Genomic DNA, 19,535 nt, shown 5'->3' on the forward strand with positions numbered 1-19,535 from the left:
TGGAAGAACCCAGCCTCAGCCCAAGAGGAGTTCTACCTCCTGCACCACAATAGTTATCCCCTAGAAGTTTCTAACAAGCCTTGGGAACTTCCAGGAACTCCCAGGAACACTGGTCTGGAATTAAGCCCTCAAAGGTGTGACAGATCAGATCCTACCCTCATTTGAAAGAGTGCAAAGTTTCTCCCAGCTATCTTTTCTACATAACCTTGCCGTTTGGGGCAATCCGAGACTTCGGGAGCAGGAATAAGGGCGTTTGCATGGTTTCAACACACTCAGGCCCACAATGGCAGCCTGGTGTCGTGGACAACTAAAAACCTGCCCACAACTGAGACAAAGTCATACCCAGATCATTAAAACATATTACTAAAGTGTGCCAGAATATCACTGCACGCAAAAGGTCAGATATCAGCCCCTCCTCTACCTACCCTGTTTATCTCACACCCACTTCTGCCTTTCATACAGACTAATGAACTAAACCTGCACAGTGAGCTCAAGCTATAGTTTCTCACTGCCGGAAGGTATGTGTTATGTAATGTGGGGCTGGCATTGCTATATGCAATGCAATCTACAGCATGTTGACTAATGGTGGAACCTGGGGTTCTCTCAGTGTTTCACAACTAGTTAACATTCTCCCAAGAAGGCACTTTACTGTCCCACTGGGAACGGAAATAAAGTCTAGCATGACAAGCATGACATGACATGGAACAAACTCTTACCAATAATGTTTTTAAATCATGGTGGCTGGCCTTTTTCAACTTTATTTCAGTGCATTGAACACTCAATGTCCTTACCTTCTGTTACCAACAACTTTCTCCTGTTTAACAGTGTAACCTTGACTATGCCACTCTTGCTTCAGGCATGCCTGCCGCAGAAGTGACATCATAACATTTGACCTGGTGTGTTCAAATCAAAGAGATACTCAGGCAAATAAGCCACCAAACTTCTAAGATGGCCTGATCACCCTCGAGCCTCCACCTGCATCCAACATTGCATTGTGTACTAACTTAACAATTCATCAAATCAGCTTTGAAAACACAACTTAATTTTCACAACACTTTATGACACTTCTTCCCTCATCCCTTTGACAGATTTTTGGTCTACCTAACAGGACTGATAGCAAAACATTCCTCCACGCTGCATCTCTTCCCCCCCTATATTTGTAACATCTATTTCCAACTTTCCCATCCTCTCACCTTCTTCCTGTTCATTCCTTTTTATCCAGCATAAAAAGGTCTGGCTACTCTGGGAGCGCAGTATGCCAGCCCATGGACAGGCATCACTGCTTAATTTGTGGGGGTGTTTGCCAGGGCTCAGATCCCTGGCACTTATTTCTGAGTCCCGGCACTTTTGTTTTCAGACTCTATTATTTTTACTCACATTCCGTAGTTGTCAGACAACGAGGGAAAACAGTGTGTACTGGGTGCAGTCTCTTCATCCTGGGTCGGTTCATTTTTATTCCTGAGACTAATGTCCCAGTTGGGCCGGACTGTGCTCGTTTCCATGGATACCAATTAATTAGAAGGTGACAAGGTGCAAGTCTGCTACTCCAGTGTAGGTTGACAATAAGAGGACAGTCACCAGCTAGCATCACCAACACAGGGGCAAAGCCAGGGAAAAACCTACTGCCTATCAGGAGTGTCTGCCACGGGCGCCAAACTATACACAAATATGTTGCTGCAATGTTTGACAGGCACGTTCAAACGTTCAGGAATGATTTTTCCTACATTTGCCAATTAATTTACTAAAGGAAGAAACATCTTTACTTCGTTTTCTGTGTATAGATGGTCTACATGTTCCAATTGCCACCTATTGAATCCAAGCAAAATGTTAAGAATAATTTGATGTTTAAAGACTCACTCAAACATTTGCCTTAAACTGATATGCTATATTAATTTATGTCGATTGGTATCTATAAATTGCACATCTGCCATGGGTAGTAGATCCATCACCCGCAATAGCTGCTAGCAATAGCCAGTGAGCACTGTGATAGCAGTGTGATATGCCACAATATGCTACACTTCTGTAACCCTAAATGTAGCCTATCGCCTCAATGTAGCATATCATGTACTCATGTATGCACAATGACCTGCAACTGTAACTAAGCCGGTTCCATGTTCGGGATGTTTTTTCGCAGGGTTTTTTACAGCAATTTTCTTTTTGGAAAAAAACCCATAGGATTTTGTTTGGGGGGCTTCCCCCCCAATCCCCTGAATTTAGTAAAAAATTTGATGGATTTTTTCCAAAAAAATGTGCAGTAAAAAAACCTGCAAAAAAACATCCCGCGGCGAAAGGACGTCGTAGCACTAAGATAATTCCATGTAACAGCGCCACAATTCCCCCAGCTGCTTGCACACTCCTTAAGTGCAAATAAATAAATTAGCATTGCAGGTTTTACCCTAACTATGCAGACAGTTTGGGGCACAGCCGTGGATGGTGCTACCAGTGGGCACAGAGTTGCCTCCCCCAATTTGTGCCACATGTGCTAGGAAACATTTGGGCCCTGGCACATATTTTTTTTAGAAATTAAGCACTGCCAACCGTAGGCACTCTGGTGCACCCATGGTGGTTATTTGACACACTACAGAAGCCTAGTGTATTGCTTTCCCTTCCCTCTTTCCTTTTCTCCCTCTCGTCTTTCTTGCCTTCTCTCAGCCCTGTGGTTTAGTTAACAGTGAAGCTCCATTTTGGGCAGATACCAACAGCTTTTTGGCACTTTCCCTTGTGTGTGCAATAGAAAGGTGTACATGGCTAACAAAAAATGGAGATATTTATTTAAAAAAAAAAGCTACCTAGCTCTCACAAATGCAATGTTTTTTAATAAAAAAAAGAAAAATAGTGTTTGCGTGGACTGGCATCCAAGCGCCCGACAATGGAAAAAACACCATCCTGCACTACCACTCAAAGCAGGTGCAGTACATGCAGCATTGCAATTCATATGTAAAATGTGAGTAGTTGCAATGCCACAATGTACCTCGAGTACATTTACTCCACTTCCAGAAGGCCGCAGACTGAACCTCACTCCATTTCTTAGACAATATGACTATAAAGACGTATTCGAACAGTCGCATGCCCAAAACTGCCACCGTTTAAAATGGCGGCAGAACCCAAAGAGGCACAAACATAAGCCACCTCCATTTTCAGTAAACCTCAAAACATGTCAATTTCGGTTTTTGGAGAATGTTAAACTACTTAAGGTCCGACATCAACATAGAGAACGGTACCTCTTTTGATAATACACACGCAGGCGCCATCTTTGGTCACGGTCACATTGGAAAGTGTCCGTGCCGCTGGTTTAAGATATTATTCTGTCACTTTCTGAGGTTTCCGTGGTGCTAAAAGGGGAGCGAGCAGACTACGGAAGAAAGCAAGTATTAGAAATTGCTTTAATAGCGCAATTTTCAGCAGAAACTTCACGAGGGCACCATTCCTCGGTGTTTCACAGGGAGAGGGCACTGCCAGCGAAAAGGTGCAGTCATAATGGAGATGCCACGAGGCAGGCAAATAGCAAAATGTGAAAATATCGAATTTGAGGTGTTAGGTAACAATTTATCCAAATACCTCAATATTCCTGAATGTGTTGCTGGTATCCACATTTTTCAATAGTGCACCAGGCGGAGCCTGTCACAAAGCTCATGGTTAATCTTTGAATTGGCTACTGCCGGGCTGTGAGAGTTTCAAGAGCAACATCAGAATAAGGTTCACACGGTGCGACAGTGATGTACCCCCAAATCTACACTGACATACACCAAAATTGCACCCTCAGGGTGAACATTAGACCTTTAGCCGCATCATGACAGGCACAGCCCAAAGCATCCCTTTGGATATAATGTCATCCAATAGGACTGCATGGGCTCCCCGAAGTTACAGGCTTTGAGCCCGATTCATGGAATATTTGCCCGGTTCAAAGTGACTTGGCACTGCTGAAAAGTGACTTTGCACTGTAGACCCAAACCCTGATTCATGGAAGCGTGCAGAGTGTATTTTTGCCGTGCAAAGTGCAGGCAAAGTCGTTTTTGCAGTGCAAAGTCAGTGCATAGTCATTTCTGCAGTACAAAATAACTTTTTCCAGACTCTGGGAGGCGAAAATACACTCTGCACCATTCCATGAATCAGGGTTTGTGTCACTCACTTTTCAGGAGTGCACATTCACTTTGAATCTGGAATATATTCCATGAATCAGGCCCTTTGTGCACGCGCACAGGCAGCGCCTCCGAGTCCCTGCACCAGGGTCTAAGTTCACATTCACTCGTCCACAGTGGGGGGATCAACATACCGATGGGAAGTGACGTCACTGGAAGTGGACATATCTAAACGTGAGATATGCAAAGTACAATCAATTGGCTTTTCACAACCGAAAACAGTAGTGCACACGACAAACACGCATTTTCCTTTCAGAAAATGAATCCTCAACACTCGAAAAGGGACTTCAGAGAGAAGACGTCCCCATAACATTGCTGGCAGAGTATGGAAGGCGTACAGCTCTTAAACCCAAGAATCAGGATTGACATATCCCCTGCAGAGCAAAATCCCAATCTGAGACATTTCACGCTCATTTTGATCACACTCGCATGAGGTCTACTTTGTGCCTGGCGGTCTCCGTTCCATTCCTGGCTTCAGCACCGATCATGATGGTCTAACGCACGCTAACCAATTCATCTGGTGTAATGTTTCCCGAGGGGGCTGGCACCTGCACTCTCAGACAGTGGGCAGACGCCCTCCACTGACCTGTACCCTCGACTCGTCCCCGCTTGTGGTCTGGGCTACAGGAATGTGGCAAAGGGAACCTTACCAAACATGTTCTAGTTGTGCACAAAGGGGTTTGCCCTGGTAAGATAGTTCAGTGGGTTAATATCTGCATCTGAGATGGCTGGGCATCCTGACAGTCAAAGGCGAGGATGCCAGCCTGGTAGGCTCAATCTTGATCTCTTAATGCCAATACATTGGACCTCGTTGAGTTGGCACCAGTGGTGCTTGTATACAACCGGTAGAACATAAGCAATACATATATTTATTTTGGACATACTGCTTATTTCCTTGAAGATGTGATCTTGTAGCTAATTTGCTGATAGACCACACTGCTGGGGTTTAATCTCAGCCGTCCACATACCGGCATTGTGTGATTCTGGGCAGACCACTCCGGCTCACTCAAAACTATAAAACGATGATGACCTTCAATAGGCAGCGTGCCATTTACGGAACATATTCTTTTTTCCTGTGGCTGTCACAGTACCTTTCATCTGGATAAAAGAATGTGTCATCATTGGCGCGCTGCCCACCGGGCTGGGAATTCCACGCTAGCGTTCATTAATAATAAGCGATGCCGGGATCCTGGAGATTTGTCGTAAGTTATGCGCTGTGTGAGGGTAATCGCATTAAACCGTGTTGCCGAGCCACAACGATGTGACACACTGCATAAAATGTGAATTAAAGAGTTGCCATAAATTTGATCACGGTCATTGCTGTGTCATTCTATTGGCTGCAAATCAAAGACGGAGGGGTTATCTATGAAGGGAGCTGGTGGGGGATGAGAAGGTACGAGGTCGATAAAAGATTTTGCATTGCTGTTTTATCATGTTTTTAACGTCTTAGAAACTGGAAAGGTATTGTCGGCTCATCCCATTGACGCCACCATCTGCATATAATGGGAATCCTATTTAGGTGTGGCGTGCAAGAGCTTTAGCTCACTCATGTCAAAGACCTGTTGTTGATGGAAATAATAATGGAGGCAGAAGACTAGACTGCCATCTGCAGAATATATAGGAATATATGCACAAGGCACCACACGACAGAACAACAACGTCGTGGCCCTATGTGATGGATAGGGACGCCATACGAAAATCAGAAGGAGCAGCCTGTGCGTGATGATGTGGTGCGCCATCTGGTGGACAGGGCACCACTGTGAGAAAAACAGTGTCTGGGGGTGCCAGCCCCAGAGAAAGCAGGCCCTTCCCTATAACAAAAACTCAGGCAAGGCACAGTGGAGAGGAGTGACATCCCTGTATATGTTATACATGTTTTCAAATGTCTATAGTTGAAATGTACACAGGTTCAACATGTATATAATTATGTGTACATGTATGTGTGCATATTTTTCGGTAGGTGTTACATTGGTTGGCTTTTCTGTAGGATTATTAATGTATTTATTCTTTCAGATGTAGGCAAGCAAGGTGGGGGGTGGCCTGCTAAAAGTTGCCCATGGATTGGGACCACTCACTGGAATTAGTCCTTCAGTCCCACCACAAGGGTCTACCTTTGACCCCTCTTATGGAATTGTCGGTTGACAGGCGAAACACTCATAGGAAGATCAAACCAGGGGAAGAAAGGTATGGCAGGTGCGGGTGGTTGCAGTGGGGTCCATCGCTGGCCTAGAGGAAAGGAATATGTACCCTTGCTCCCGGCCAGGGCCAGAAATAGTAGAGCTACACAACAGATAGAAGAGGACAATTATGTCCACTCAACCATATATTTCTAAAGGTTCTATGAAAGAGTGTAGACTATTTTTTGCCAAAACACACTTTTGCTAATTATTATTTTTCTGACATTTCTGTTTTTTTGTACTGCAGAAATGTGGGGGTGATCCCCTGTAAGACTCCCTTACCCTCACCCCCATATATACCTTACCCCAATTTACCATCTGTATTTTTGCGACAAAGAAAGTGGAAAAAAGACTGAAAACAAAATTGGTGAAGTGTAGGTCGGCAAAAGTGGGCTAGACCTTTCTACACCCCAAGTGGAATTCTTCATAGTGCCTGGGACTACCCACTTAGGATCTAAACACATATATCAAAGAGGTAGGATTGAAAAATGGGATGCAAAACTCATCACACTCATTAAGCCTGGTCTTGTGAAGCCATCAACAGTTAATGTCCAGTCAGGGTTATCAGACTGACCAACATAATACATAAAGTCTATGGCAGCGTGTTACATGCAATTCTATTTGGTACATATCCATTGTTAGCGTCATGAAACCCTCACTGGAGTGTATGTTTGTGAACTGGACAAGCCCATCTCGCCTACAAAAAGGCCATCAATGGTATAGACACTATTTCAATCTTTTATGTCAATAACAGGGAAGGCTGGTAGTGTGGCGACAGCTGCTGATGACTGCCAGCTGTGTGTTATTGATGAACGGGTCTGATCATGATATTGAATTGTGCGTCTCTGCCTGATGTGTCTACACAGGTGTGTCTTGTAGTGGCAGATCGCTTATCCAAAAGGGTACATTGATTGCTTCCTTCTAATTTAAATCTTTTGGGATCAGTATCTAGGCCTTTCAGTCACAGACTTCTCTGGGGAAAATGAATAGCAAATCCAGGTTAACATCCACGCAGTGCTTACTGTGTGACCACCATCTGATAATTACGTGTATGGGACGTACAGATTGCATGCTTTTTACCATCTCACCACAATGGTTTCAGTGTTTCCAATTAAGTGCATCAAAACCTGGAACCAAAAATGAAAATGTATGAGGATATATTTTTCATTTTTTTTAAAATCACTATTTTTAAGTGAATTCACTTGCATTCTATTTTTTTAAAGGTACTTGGTTTGCATATAAAAACATGCGCAGCTCATTGGTTCATGCACATTGTTATTATTACAATTTTTTTCAATAAGGCTAAATTGTAACCAAGAAATAGTGATTGGCAAATTCACCTGTAGTCTTAAAACAGTCCAACACACTTTGGGCACATTACATTTTCCCTGCACTGATTGTTATGGGTGAAAGTGCATTGAAGTCTGCTGTCTTTTTTTAACAGTATTTTAACACTGGGTCTGATGCAATACAGAGAGATAGTTAAACAGATCTACGTGGATAATAATGTGTATTCGTAGTTCTTGTAGTTCATAGGATTCGACAATCTTCTTGCAAAGACAAGACATTTTCATTGGACAGTCCCCAGCTCTAGAATATTCTTACTGCAAGGCTAACAGGAATAGGGAACTTGTAATGTGATGCCCTCCTGGCACTTATTTCTTTCAGAGGGTCTGTACCTCAGGTTATTTGGTTCAAAGAACCTTAAGCACAATCATGTTATGCTACATTGCATGATCATACGTTGCAATTGGCTTTGTAGAGGGCAATGTATTGGTGGATATTGACTTTGTTGATGGCAATGTATGCCACTGGCACTGCCTCGTTGTTGCTGGGGGTTGCCAGGCGGTTTTGTGCATTGAGATGTTCTCCTCCTATGATGACATGAATGGGGTCTGTCAGTGTTGGCTAAGGGCGCGAGTGGGCTAGTGTATGAAGGGTTGGATGAAGATGGGCTGGGATCACTGAGGATCTCATTCTTGGTCAATTGGTGTAAATGGTTGTTGAGAGCGATCCTAGTCAATCACTGGTGGGTTGACTTGTCTGTGAGAATAGGCATGTTTTACCAGTTTCCTGAAAATCATAGACTCATTGATGGCATTTAGGTTTGGAGGGATGTAGTTCTAGATGGGCTCAGAGCAGATTGTGAATGATTGAATCACACAAGACTTATCATTGGCGTAAATTAAGGATTCTTCCATAATTGGAGTTGTCTTAATGCTCTCTCATTGAGACTCTCTGCCATGTACCATAGCTTGATTTGAGTGAGCAGGAGATGTTTGCATTTCCTTGGATAAACTTGGTCTTGATGTCTCCATAGGCTCGAGTGGGTGGCATGGAATACTCTCCGGGGATCGTACACATCTCGCCGGACAGCCTGCTGAGCCTTCCAGCCATCGTCAGCATCGCCGCGGCAGGGGGCCTGCTCATCATCTTCATCGTAGCCGTCCTGATCGCCTACAAGCGCAAGTCCCGGGAGAGCGACCTGACTCTCAAGAGGCTGCAGATGCAGATGGACAACCTGGAGTCGCGAGTGGCCCTAGAGTGCAAGGAAGGTAGGTCTCTGAGGCGAGACATCTGTTGGATGTAGCATGCTGTGCTTTGCAATGGACACTCCAGAAAAGGGGAGCCCCACCAAGTTTTACAGGGCCTAATATATATTGATTTGTTTGGAACTTTCTGATTGATGGTAAAAAAAGTTTACGATAAGAATATACCTCCCACAGGTGCATTGTCTTGGCCCATGTTATTTATGTCATTCACTACCCATTTGCAGTCTATTGCTGCAAACCGATCCACCAATCAAAACAAAGAAATACATGCCCAAACATCCGGTTCAAAGTGATGCATTAATCTGCGATGCTAGTCATCCATTGGGCAAAAGAAAAAGACAAAAGAAAAAGAAAACCGACTGGTGGTAGCACAAGTGGTTGCAAATGTGCATTTGTTCTCTTGTTATTTAAATTGAACAAATGACCTGTTCCCATGAATCATTTACTTTGTATAAAGTAGGTACTCCCGGCCCGGTTCATGGAATATTTGCCCGGTTGAAAGTAAATTTGCACTGCTGACACAAACCTGATTTATGGAACCGTGCAAAGTGTATTTTTGCCTTGGAAAGTAATTTTCAATTGCAAAAATGACTATGCGCTGACTTTGCCTGGACTTTGCACTGCAAAAATGCACTTTGCACGGTTCCATGGATCAGGGTTTGTGTCGGCAGTGCAATGGAAATTCACTTTGAACTGGGCAAATATTCCATGAATCAGGCCCTTAGTATATAGTGTTCAGTAGAGCGAGCTGGAGAGAGAAAGAGAGAGTCTGTGTGTGTGTGTGTGTGTGTCTTTGTGTTTACAGGGGTTTAAAAAAGAGCAACGATGGTGCATGAGGAAAAGATAAGGCGAAAGGAAGGGAGCCGGGCGATGAAAGATAGGAAAGGGGTGGAGATCAGGAGGGGGGAAGGGTGTTTGGGGCAGTGACGAGAGAGATAGAGGGCCTGATTCACAGAAGCATTATATAATGGCACAATCCCATAGGAAAACGCTCTGTGAATCAGGCCAGAGAGAAGAAAGAGGAGAAGAGTGCAAGAAAGATAGGCCAAAATATCAGAGTGTGACATCGAGAAAGAAAGGGACGGTACAAAGGAACAGTGCAGCGTCCCCGTTGTGGAGTGCAGCTATGAAAACATGGGCGCATTAGGTATGCTGCGTAGTGCGCGTAGTACATGCCATGCAAAATGTGATGACCCAGTGCTGGAACTGAAAGAAGGCTATACCGGTGACACCACCATAGAGGCAGTTGTGAAGGGGTCCATAACTGGAAAGTAATGGGGACAAGGGGGCCATTGCACCAGGGAGTGTTCTGCTTGGCTCAGCCACATGAGGGCTAAGATTCCAAGAAAATAGGACGTGATAGTGTATAGAATGTGCTTGCAATCCTGAGTGGCTGTGCCAACCAGAGCATTCTTGTGCGGAATGCCCACTTATTCTGCATACAGATCACATTAGGACACTGTGATCCTGATTAGTTTTACTTTTGATCTGATGAAACAATTGGCAAGACCTTCCAGCATGGGTTAACTGAGCCCCGCAGCATGCAACTGCTCTTGCAAGAAACCGTGCAGTTCAAACCACTTCACTATCAAGCAAAGACCTCTAACACATCTAGCACATCTGGAGAAGCTTTCATTACTTGACAGATGTTTGTGGGCCAATCGCAGTCAGGCTGAGAACCTCAGGATGCTTATCACACCCCCACTCTGAGCTGGACCGATGTTGGTCATGCCAAATCATCCCTGAATCCATGCTCATGTCAGGGCTGTGGTGGCATTTCATCAGAGGAGCATTCTGAAATGGTAATGCCGTGTTAAATCATCATCTTTCCTCCATACTAAGGAACAGTCCCTCGTCGCTGTCCATGATTTCTTTCATAAACATAGCTTCTAGTGTATCCGGCATCAACACAGTGGGGGCATGGCCTATAGTCATGCATTGCTTCTTCTCCCTCTTCTCTTTCAGCTTTTGCAGAGCTTCAAACAGACATCCACGAGCTCACCAGTGACTTGGATGGTGCAGGTATCCCCTTCCTGGATTATCGCACCTACACCATGAGGGTCCTCTTCCCGGGCATCGAGGACCACCCTGTGCTGAGGGACCTGGAGGTAAGAAAATAATGACACTGCCCATACGTCCTCTATCCTAGCACCCCTGGGACTTCTTCAGTGTGCATGAAGGTAACATTGGTGTTTTGACAATTACAGAGTGCAAAAAGATATCGCTCTATCACTAGCTTTAATGATGTCATCAGGTAAAGCAGCCTCTTATACACCCCTCTACACACCAACAATGCCATCCTCCAGGACCCAGAAATGTTCATTGTTTTGCAGCATTTTAAATCAGAAACTATTTTGGGGGTTTAGATGAAGACAGCCATTGTGTTCATGCTAGGGGTGCAGATAATATAAGGTTCTCAGCTCAAACCATGGTTCGAATCATTAAAGTAATGCTTGATATCACCTTGAACCAGTCAACCCCTGTTGAGCTGGCTGCAAAAGTGCTACAAACTGAGCTTTAAAATGCCAGACTCACCCCACTGTGGCTTGGGATTGCTTTAAACCAGTTTGAACCACTAGCACCTATTGGTTTTGAATCCGATTTGAATCGGTTCAACCTTAACAAAGGGCTAATGTCTGAATAATAACATATGACATCTAATAAATCCAGTTAAACAAAAAAATCTAAACAAACCACTGAAAACATTTCAAGAAGTTTGGTCTATGTCAAGCCATCCAGACATTTCATCTAGTCACGCCACTCGAAGCAGAGTTTAAATCTGTTTTCATCTTTTCGAGTCTCAACATAAAATGGTTTGAATAATTGAAACTGAAATCAACCCCCATTTTTTAGAGGTTCAAATCACATAGTGTAACCAAACAAGGAAGTTGCTTTTAATCTACATGCCATTTCTAAATGCCCTTGCAAATGGCACGGATGGGGAGAACACACACACAGAGACACACGCTTAGTGTGTGTATCCTCATTTGTCAAACATGAAGGACCTGAGGACTCTACTTTTCAAAGAACATCTCACCAATCACTGCTTGTGCCATTCAACCCTATTTCCTTCTTCTAGAGTCCCCCCACCCTGCTTCCCAACCCATCCCAGCTCCACACATGCAGCCTACTTGTAATGCCATGGGTTTGTCCCTTTTGCACAGTGATCCTTTGCTTTCCAGCTTGGTTTGCACTTTACAAATCCCATACTTACAAGCATGCATACATCTATGGCATTAGTAACTGGCGAGGGACAATGAGATTGCAGCATGCAGTGTCCTTGGCCCTCGCTGGGTTGTTACCAGCTTGACAAAGTCTTATCTGCAGTTGTTCCGTGCCCCTCGATGTTCCTTCCATTTCCGTGTCAGGTCGCCATGGAAAGGGAGAAGGTACTACATGCAGTCCCTTCTCTCGGTTGCCTAGTGGCCATTTTCTGTGTTTACTTTTTTTAATCACTTTTTAATGGCCGCCATGGAAAGGGAGAAGAGACTACGTGTAGTCCCTTATCCCCATTCCATGGATGCCATCTTCTTTATTAACTTTCTTTTGGTCAGTTGCAAAACGCTGACAGCGTCTCACAACTTCAAAAAACCACTTCCGGTAATGCCCCGCATCCTGAGTTAACTATGGGCCCCAGGGCATTACCAGAAGACGTAATGTCCATCCAACTCGGGGCTTATTGCTTAATTATTTAATTAGAGATTGCCTACACATGGGCATGGAGGAAGAGAGCCACTCTTTGCATTTCACTGCAGGAGATCTGCTCTTGCCACATTTCTGATGTGGGCAGAGAGACAGAGATCCCTATGGCGCATGCAAGCTCTTTTGTGTGTGCAATCCAAAGCCAGAGCCAAAAGCGATCCTCAACAATGATTGCTGGCTGCCATTTTACTTTATCGGGGTGAGCGCTTGCGTGCATGCGCAGTGGGGATCCATTTGCATTATCTGCATTGGAGTGGATGCAGTGCTGGACATTTCGGAGCTGACCTGATTCCTGTGTCCTCCGAGATTCGAAAGAAGTCGCAGTTGGGTCCCACTCTGCCAGATTCCCTGTGCCATTGAAGAATCTGCCCAAAGGAAAACTTGGCAGCCAATCATCACCACTTTGACTGTTCCTTGGTGCAGCCTCTCCCACTCCAAGCTCCCATGCTAGAAACCCTGGGTTCCTGCTTACTCCGTCAACGGCCACAATCTGTGCTGGAGGGGAGTTGCATTGTCAAGTACAGGGCCTGAGGCGATGGACTCAGAATGCATTTGAGCATTGGGAATAGTGAGCGCAATGAAGTGTGGGGGGGAGGGGGCTGTGCATGCACAAATCACCATTCAAATGTTCATTTAAGAGGCTTTTACACATTAGCACGAAAGCAGTACACTCTTAAACATCTTCAAATCATAATACATTGGGCCTGATTCATGGACGTGTTTTATAATGGTGCAATCCCATAAGAAAACGTTCCATGAATCAGGCCCTATTATCTCACTCACTCACTCGCTCGCCCCGAGTCCATTTGGACCTGCTTTCAACCTCCATATAGTAAAAAAAAATGCATCCTTTACAGCGGAGTGGTTTTCATTTCTTAATCTCGTTGAACCGTTTTTTTTTTTTTATGTAAATTTGTTTTTATCCGCTGGAATATAACAGGTAAGCATACAATAAAGGAAATGTGCAGCAAAGGACCCTAATAAATGCTTATTAATTATAATATGGATGTGGTCAGTGACATAGGAAAACCTTTGGCGTAAAACAAGAAGAATTGGCATTTAAAAATGTGCAGCAGATTGCGATTCACTTTGTTAATTCTTTTATTTGTATATAACAGATCCCTATATAACAACGCGTATGCTTGTCCTTTTTTGCAGAGACTTGCATAATAGCCTGGCACTTAAGGGGTTAACTTTGCAGTGTAAAATGACTCATGGTCCTGTTGGGATTTGCTGTTTTAAAGTTTCTTTTGAATTTAGCGCAGGTTTTTGTGTGGATTCTCTTGAGTACTCTGATTTAGCCATGTTCCCATATGCATCACCCTTTATAACTTGAAGGTGAACAAGACTGCTACACCTCACAGGGGGTGCTCTTCGGCTTAATTTCTGGTCAACTGAGACTTGTGTTATGATTTCTTCTGACAGGTTCCTGGCTACAGGCAAGAGCGCGTTGAGAAGGGCCTGAAGCTCTTTGCTCAGATGATCAACAACAAGGTGTTCCTGCTCTCCTTCATCCGCACTCTGGAGTCGCAGCGCAGCTTCTCCATGCGCGACCGCGGAAACGTGGCCTCCCTCATCATGACCGTCCTTCAAAGCAAGCTGGAGTATGCGACCGATGTCCTGAAACAGCTGCTCTCGGACCTCATTGACAAAAACCTGGAGAGCAAGAACCACCCAAAGCTCCTGCTGAGAAGGTGAGACATGCGTAGACTTGGGGCACAAAGTAATAACTCGGGGCTCCCAACTTGCAAAACGCCTTCCATACTCATATGCTCTGCTCCTCAGAGAAGTTTCTCCCAGTCGTTTCACAGATTCCAATTCTCATGATTTCAAACTAGATGGTGTTTAGTCATAATTTTGATCTCAGAAACATTTTGGTCCAAAATGCAGATCGAAATCTAAGACTAGTTTGACTCAAGTAGCAATCCATGATTTGTTTCGGCTGCATTGGGCTTCTTCAGGTTTGGACGAATATTTCTAACGATGTGATCATTTATTAATTCCAATTGTAGAGTATACTATTTAAATACTTTTTTCATATTCCTGTCCATTCCCAGCCTCCAATAAGCAATGCCCTCAATGTGAACGCTGAATCCACAAGTTCTCCATTAAAAATGCTCTCAGAGTTATCAATAATCATGGACTATATCTGGCACACAACATTTTATATTCACAGCATGCATTGTTGCAAATTACAATGTATCCACCCGCTGGTGTAAGAAATCTTCCCACAAGTAACAGTGGGCTGTGGATTCTTCAGTGGCAGTCAATAACTTAAGGAGATTTAGGTGGCTTCCAATACCAACCTTGCCATAACAACCGTAACTGTAAACAAAACAGGTGTGTTTGTAAAGCGTACATTGACCCCCAAACGGGCATCTTGGTGCTAATAACATGTTTTTTTTGTTACCCAACTTAATGGTACTCATTTTATCGACCTCAGAAGGATGAAGGGCTGAGTGGACCTGCCGGGATTCAAACCTGTGACCATGTGGTCAAAAACAGGTCCCTGTAGTGGATGCACTAGTCCACTGAGTGACAGTCCCGGCTTAACAGTAAATCAAGCATGGAGTCAATCATGATGGGCAGAATGGCATACTTAAGCTCCTTGCTGTTTCCATCAAAATTGACCCCAACTTCAGTGAAATGTCTTGGTGGGTCCAATAACAATATCCACAGTCTATCACTTACCTCCTTGCTTCTCCTTCCACGTTGGTCTACCAAAGTATCCACATTACAGTACGTGTCCTATATTAGCACATGGAGATCGTTGCTGAACTCTTCTAAGCCAATCAGAATTATTTTTTAGAGTGCAGTCAATAACTACTGGCATTGACTGTGTTCTGCACATTAGTTCTTCAAAGGCGGACAGGGAAACAACAATACAATTTACATGCAAGATTTCTGTCCACAAGACCCGCCCTCTACGAGAGCACCTTTTTTGCTGCTCCATCCTAGTTAACACACTAAACGGAAAGCTAAAACATGGTAAATGCTTTTGTTTCCTTATAGAGCAACCATTACTTTTATATGACAGCAAATGCTTGATCATGTTTAACTTGTTTCAGCTCAAACAAGTTTGCAATTGAAATGCTTAATTTATGAGAACAGCCATGTAATTTCAATACTGCAAAATAAAACCACATTTAATTTACTAACTCAGTTGCCTATTTACTTTACCCACTATTAAAGTAACATATTTTTACTTCAAAATCAAAACTCCAAAATATGTATTGCTACTACCACTATGTGTTAATAGCCTTGTAGACCTCGGGAGGGGTCATTATCGCACAGGATAATGACCCTTCCCCAACTAAATACCCCTCTCCGGTCTAAAACGCTATATATTATAGGCTGGCACCTTCAAGCTCATGCCAATCTTCAGTAAAGGTGATGAACGATGTGCGTGTATGCTCTTTTCCATCTTTAGTTACGGACTCTTGATAGTACCTGGTTTCCACACATTATGCTACATTCATGCATCCCACATGAAGTCAAGCTCAATAGAGTCTTGGGTGTACGTGGCCATCTACTTATTTTCGACGTCGGCACAGTTTCCATTCATCATGCCCACGTTTGTTCATACTTCACATTGTCTATTGATCCATTCATCAATTTCTTGAGCAATACGTTATCTCATTTTCTAATAAGGGTGGTCTCAAATGTGGACTTGTTTTATTTACAGTACACAATAATCATGACTTTCAGCATGGCCCTCAGCATTTACATTGTATGTTATGAGCACTGCTGTGAGCCTGGCCTCAGGCTGTCCTTAGTCTTCAATAATCATGATGTTTAATGTGACCTGAGGCATTTCATAGTCTCCGATAATCATGGCGGTGTGTATTTCAGGCTTTTCATATCCTCCAATAATCGTGGTATTTAGTGGATCTCAGGGTTTTCTTAATGTCCAATGATAATGGCAGTTAGGGTGCCCTCATGCTTTTTTTAGTCTCCAATAATCTTGATGTTCAGTGTACCTCAGGCCTTTCTTAATCTTCAATAATCATGGTGGGCAGTGTGCCCTCAGGTTTTCCTTAGTCCACAATAAGCATGATTGTGAGTGTGCCCTCTGGCTTATCTGGTCCCCAGTAATCATCATTGTCAGTGTGCCCCCAGGATTTTCACAGTGTGCAATATTGACAGTGCTCAGTGTACCTCGGGCTTTACTCACTCTCCAGTAATCATGGTAGTCAGCAGTGTACTTCAAGCATTTCATAATCTCCAATATTCCTGGTAGTCAGTGAAGCCCATTAATTGTTAATCTCCACTTATTACGGCAGTCGGAGTGCCCTTGGGCTGCTGTTGCTGTCTAATAATCTGGTGTGTCAGTCAACCCTCAGGCTTTTCTTAATTTCTAATAAACATGATGGTCTGTGGACCTCAGACTTTTCCTAATTCACAATACGCAAGCCTACCCCCATTTTTTATTCCTAATACTCATGTGGTCAGTGTGCCTTCGGACTTTTTTTTGCTTTTAAATGGTTATGGTAGCTTATGTGCCCAAAGGCTTTACTTTGTATATAATAATCAGGGCAGGCAGTGTGCCTTTGGGATTTTCCTAATCCCCAATAATCATGCCAAAAAGAGTGCCCTCTGGCTGTTATTGCTCTTTAACAATCAGTGTGGCATCAGATTTTTCTTAATTGCTGTTTATCATGTTGGTCTGTGGACTTCTGTCTTTTTTCAATCTCCAATCCTCATGTGGTCAGTGTACCTCAGACTTTTTTTGGCCTTCAATAACCATGATGATCTCTGGACCTCAGACTTTTCCTGTTCTTGGTAGTCAGCGGAACTCAGTCCAGTAATTATTAATTTCCAGTAATAATGGTGGTTAATATATCTCAGGCTTTTCTTGGGCTCCAATAATCATGGCAGACATTGGACCTTAGACGTGTCTTGGTCTTCAATTATAATGGTAGTCTGTGGACCTCAGTCTTTTTTAATGTCCAGTAATCATGGTGGTCATTGTACCTCAGGCCTTTCTTGCACTCCAATAATCATGGTGGCCTGTGAACCACATACTTTTCTTGGTCTTCAATAATCATGGTAGTCAGTGGTCATCACACTTTTCTTGGTCTTCAATAATCATGGTGGTCTGTGGACCTCATGTTTTTCTTGGTCTTCAATGGGTCTTCAATAACCATGGTAGTTGGTGGACCTCCGCCTTTTTTTAATGTCCAATTATCATGGTGATCATTGTACCTCAGGCTTTTCTTGCAGTTTAATAATCATGGTGGTCTGTGGATCTCAGACTTTTCTTGGTCTTCAATAATCATGGTAGTCTGTGGACCTCAGTCTTTTTTTGAGCTCCAATATTCACGGTGGTACAAAGAGCACTTAAAAGTACAACACAGGCATCATTTGTTGGGAGGACTGTCAGTAAGAGGAAGACGGATTTATGGATGAACACCATGCTCTAAAAAATCAAGATGACTGTATGTTTGCATTTGTTCAATGCGATATTTTTTGCTACTCCGTTACGCCGGATGGCCCAGTAGCGTGCTTGGACTCTTGCAAAAGCAGGACCCCAGCATTGTGCTGTGGTGGGAATGCGCAGAGTTCCTGTATCAAGCGGTTTGTTTCTCTGAATCATCATTAATCACGTCTGTGTTCGACTTCATATTAAAAACAAATCCTGGTCAAGTCTTCCCTAAGGTGCTCCGTATACCCTCCCTGCTGTTCAAAATGGCCGCTGTACGCCGTTGAAATATACTCCAGTGTATTAAGAATAGATTGAGCGGGCTATCTCTTGGTTTCTGTGTTAACAGAGTACTGCTTTTCTGTGAGGAACTGTGCTCAGGGAGAAGGACGCCTGTTTAGCGTTGCCAGATGTTCCAAATCATTGTATACGGCAGCGCACAGCAGAACCGCGGCATGTCAATTAAGCCAGAATTGGAGACATCGTTCAAGGCTTTACACTACTAAGCAGAAAGCGTACCCCGGATCCAGAGCCGCTCTTATTTTGTTTTATTCATATAACAACCTGCTGTCAAAATTTCTGGTTTAGTTCCCACAAGTATTGTTCCAGAGTTCTTCCTCTTCAGCATGTTTCCTCTCTGATATTACTCTTCTTTTCACTCTGCCTTTATTTATCCTGTTGCCCATCTTTTTCTTTAACCCCTTCACTGCTAGTTGTTACTGTTGCGGACCTCTATCATCTCTCGCAAACTCTTTTGCACTATGTTGCCATAGCTCATGTTGTAGTACTTTTTTTGATGTCATCCTTCCTTCAATTCTCAATCGATCGGTAGTGATTTCTTTTATTTTTGTTAATCTTGTTTCACTATCTTTATTTCCCTATTCCTCATTCCCCTTACTTGAGTGCTTGCAGTAGTTGGCCGTCCTTCCTTCCTTCCTTCCTTCCTTCCTTCCTTCCTTCCTTCCTTCCTTCCTTCCTTCCTTCCTTCCTTCCTTCCTTCCTTCCTTCCTTCCTTCCTTCCTTCCTTCCTTCCTTCCTTCCTTCCTTCCTTCCTTCCTTCCTTCCTTCCTTCCTTCCCTTCCTTCCTTCCCTCCCTTCCTTCCCTCCCTTCCTTCCTTCCTTCCTCCCTTCCTTCTTCCCTCCCTCCATTACTTCCTTCCTAACCTCTCACCTCCCCTTCCTCACTTCTTCTTTCTTTCTTTCTTTCTTTCTTTCTTTCTTTCTTTCTTTCTTTCTTTCTTTCTTTCTTTCTTTCTTTCTTTCTTTCTTTCTTTCTTTCTCTGTCCCTCCACCATTACCCCTCCCCTCCTCACACATTTCCTTCCTTCCTTCCTTCCTTCCTTCCTTCCTTCCTTCCTTCCTTCCTTCCTTCCTTCCTTCCTTCCTTCCTTCCTTCCTTCCTTCCTTCCTTCCTTCCTTCCTTCCTTCCTTCCTTCCTTCCTTCCTTCCTTCCTTCCCCTCACTTGCCATCTCTCCTTCCCTCACCCTTACTCCCTTCACCCTTCTCCCATTCCTCCCTTCCTTCCTATCTCCCTCTCTCCCC

General features: G+C 43.7%; 1 protein-coding gene across 4 annotated transcripts in view; it reads left to right on the forward strand.

Moving 5' to 3' along the window:
* PLXNA4 (plexin A4) overlaps positions 1-19,535 on the forward strand; it is a 1,277,179-nt gene that overhangs the window by 1,069,766 nt on the left and 187,878 nt on the right. For all 4 annotated transcript variants that reach the window (XM_069629627.1, XM_069629628.1, XM_069629629.1 and 1 more), the window contains 3 exons: positions 8,637-8,871; positions 10,834-10,976; positions 13,996-14,264. In XM_069629627.1, coding sequence (XP_069485728.1) covers positions 8,637-8,871; positions 10,834-10,976; positions 13,996-14,264 — 647 coding nt within the window. The remainder of the gene's footprint in view (positions 1-8,636; positions 8,872-10,833; positions 10,977-13,995; positions 14,265-19,535) is intronic.

Source organism: Ambystoma mexicanum, chromosome 12, assembly GCF_040938575.1.
Source record: "Ambystoma mexicanum isolate Mex_15411 chromosome 12, UKY_AmexF1_1, whole genome shotgun sequence".
Lineage (NCBI taxonomy): Eukaryota > Metazoa > Chordata > Amphibia > Caudata > Ambystomatidae > Ambystoma > Ambystoma mexicanum.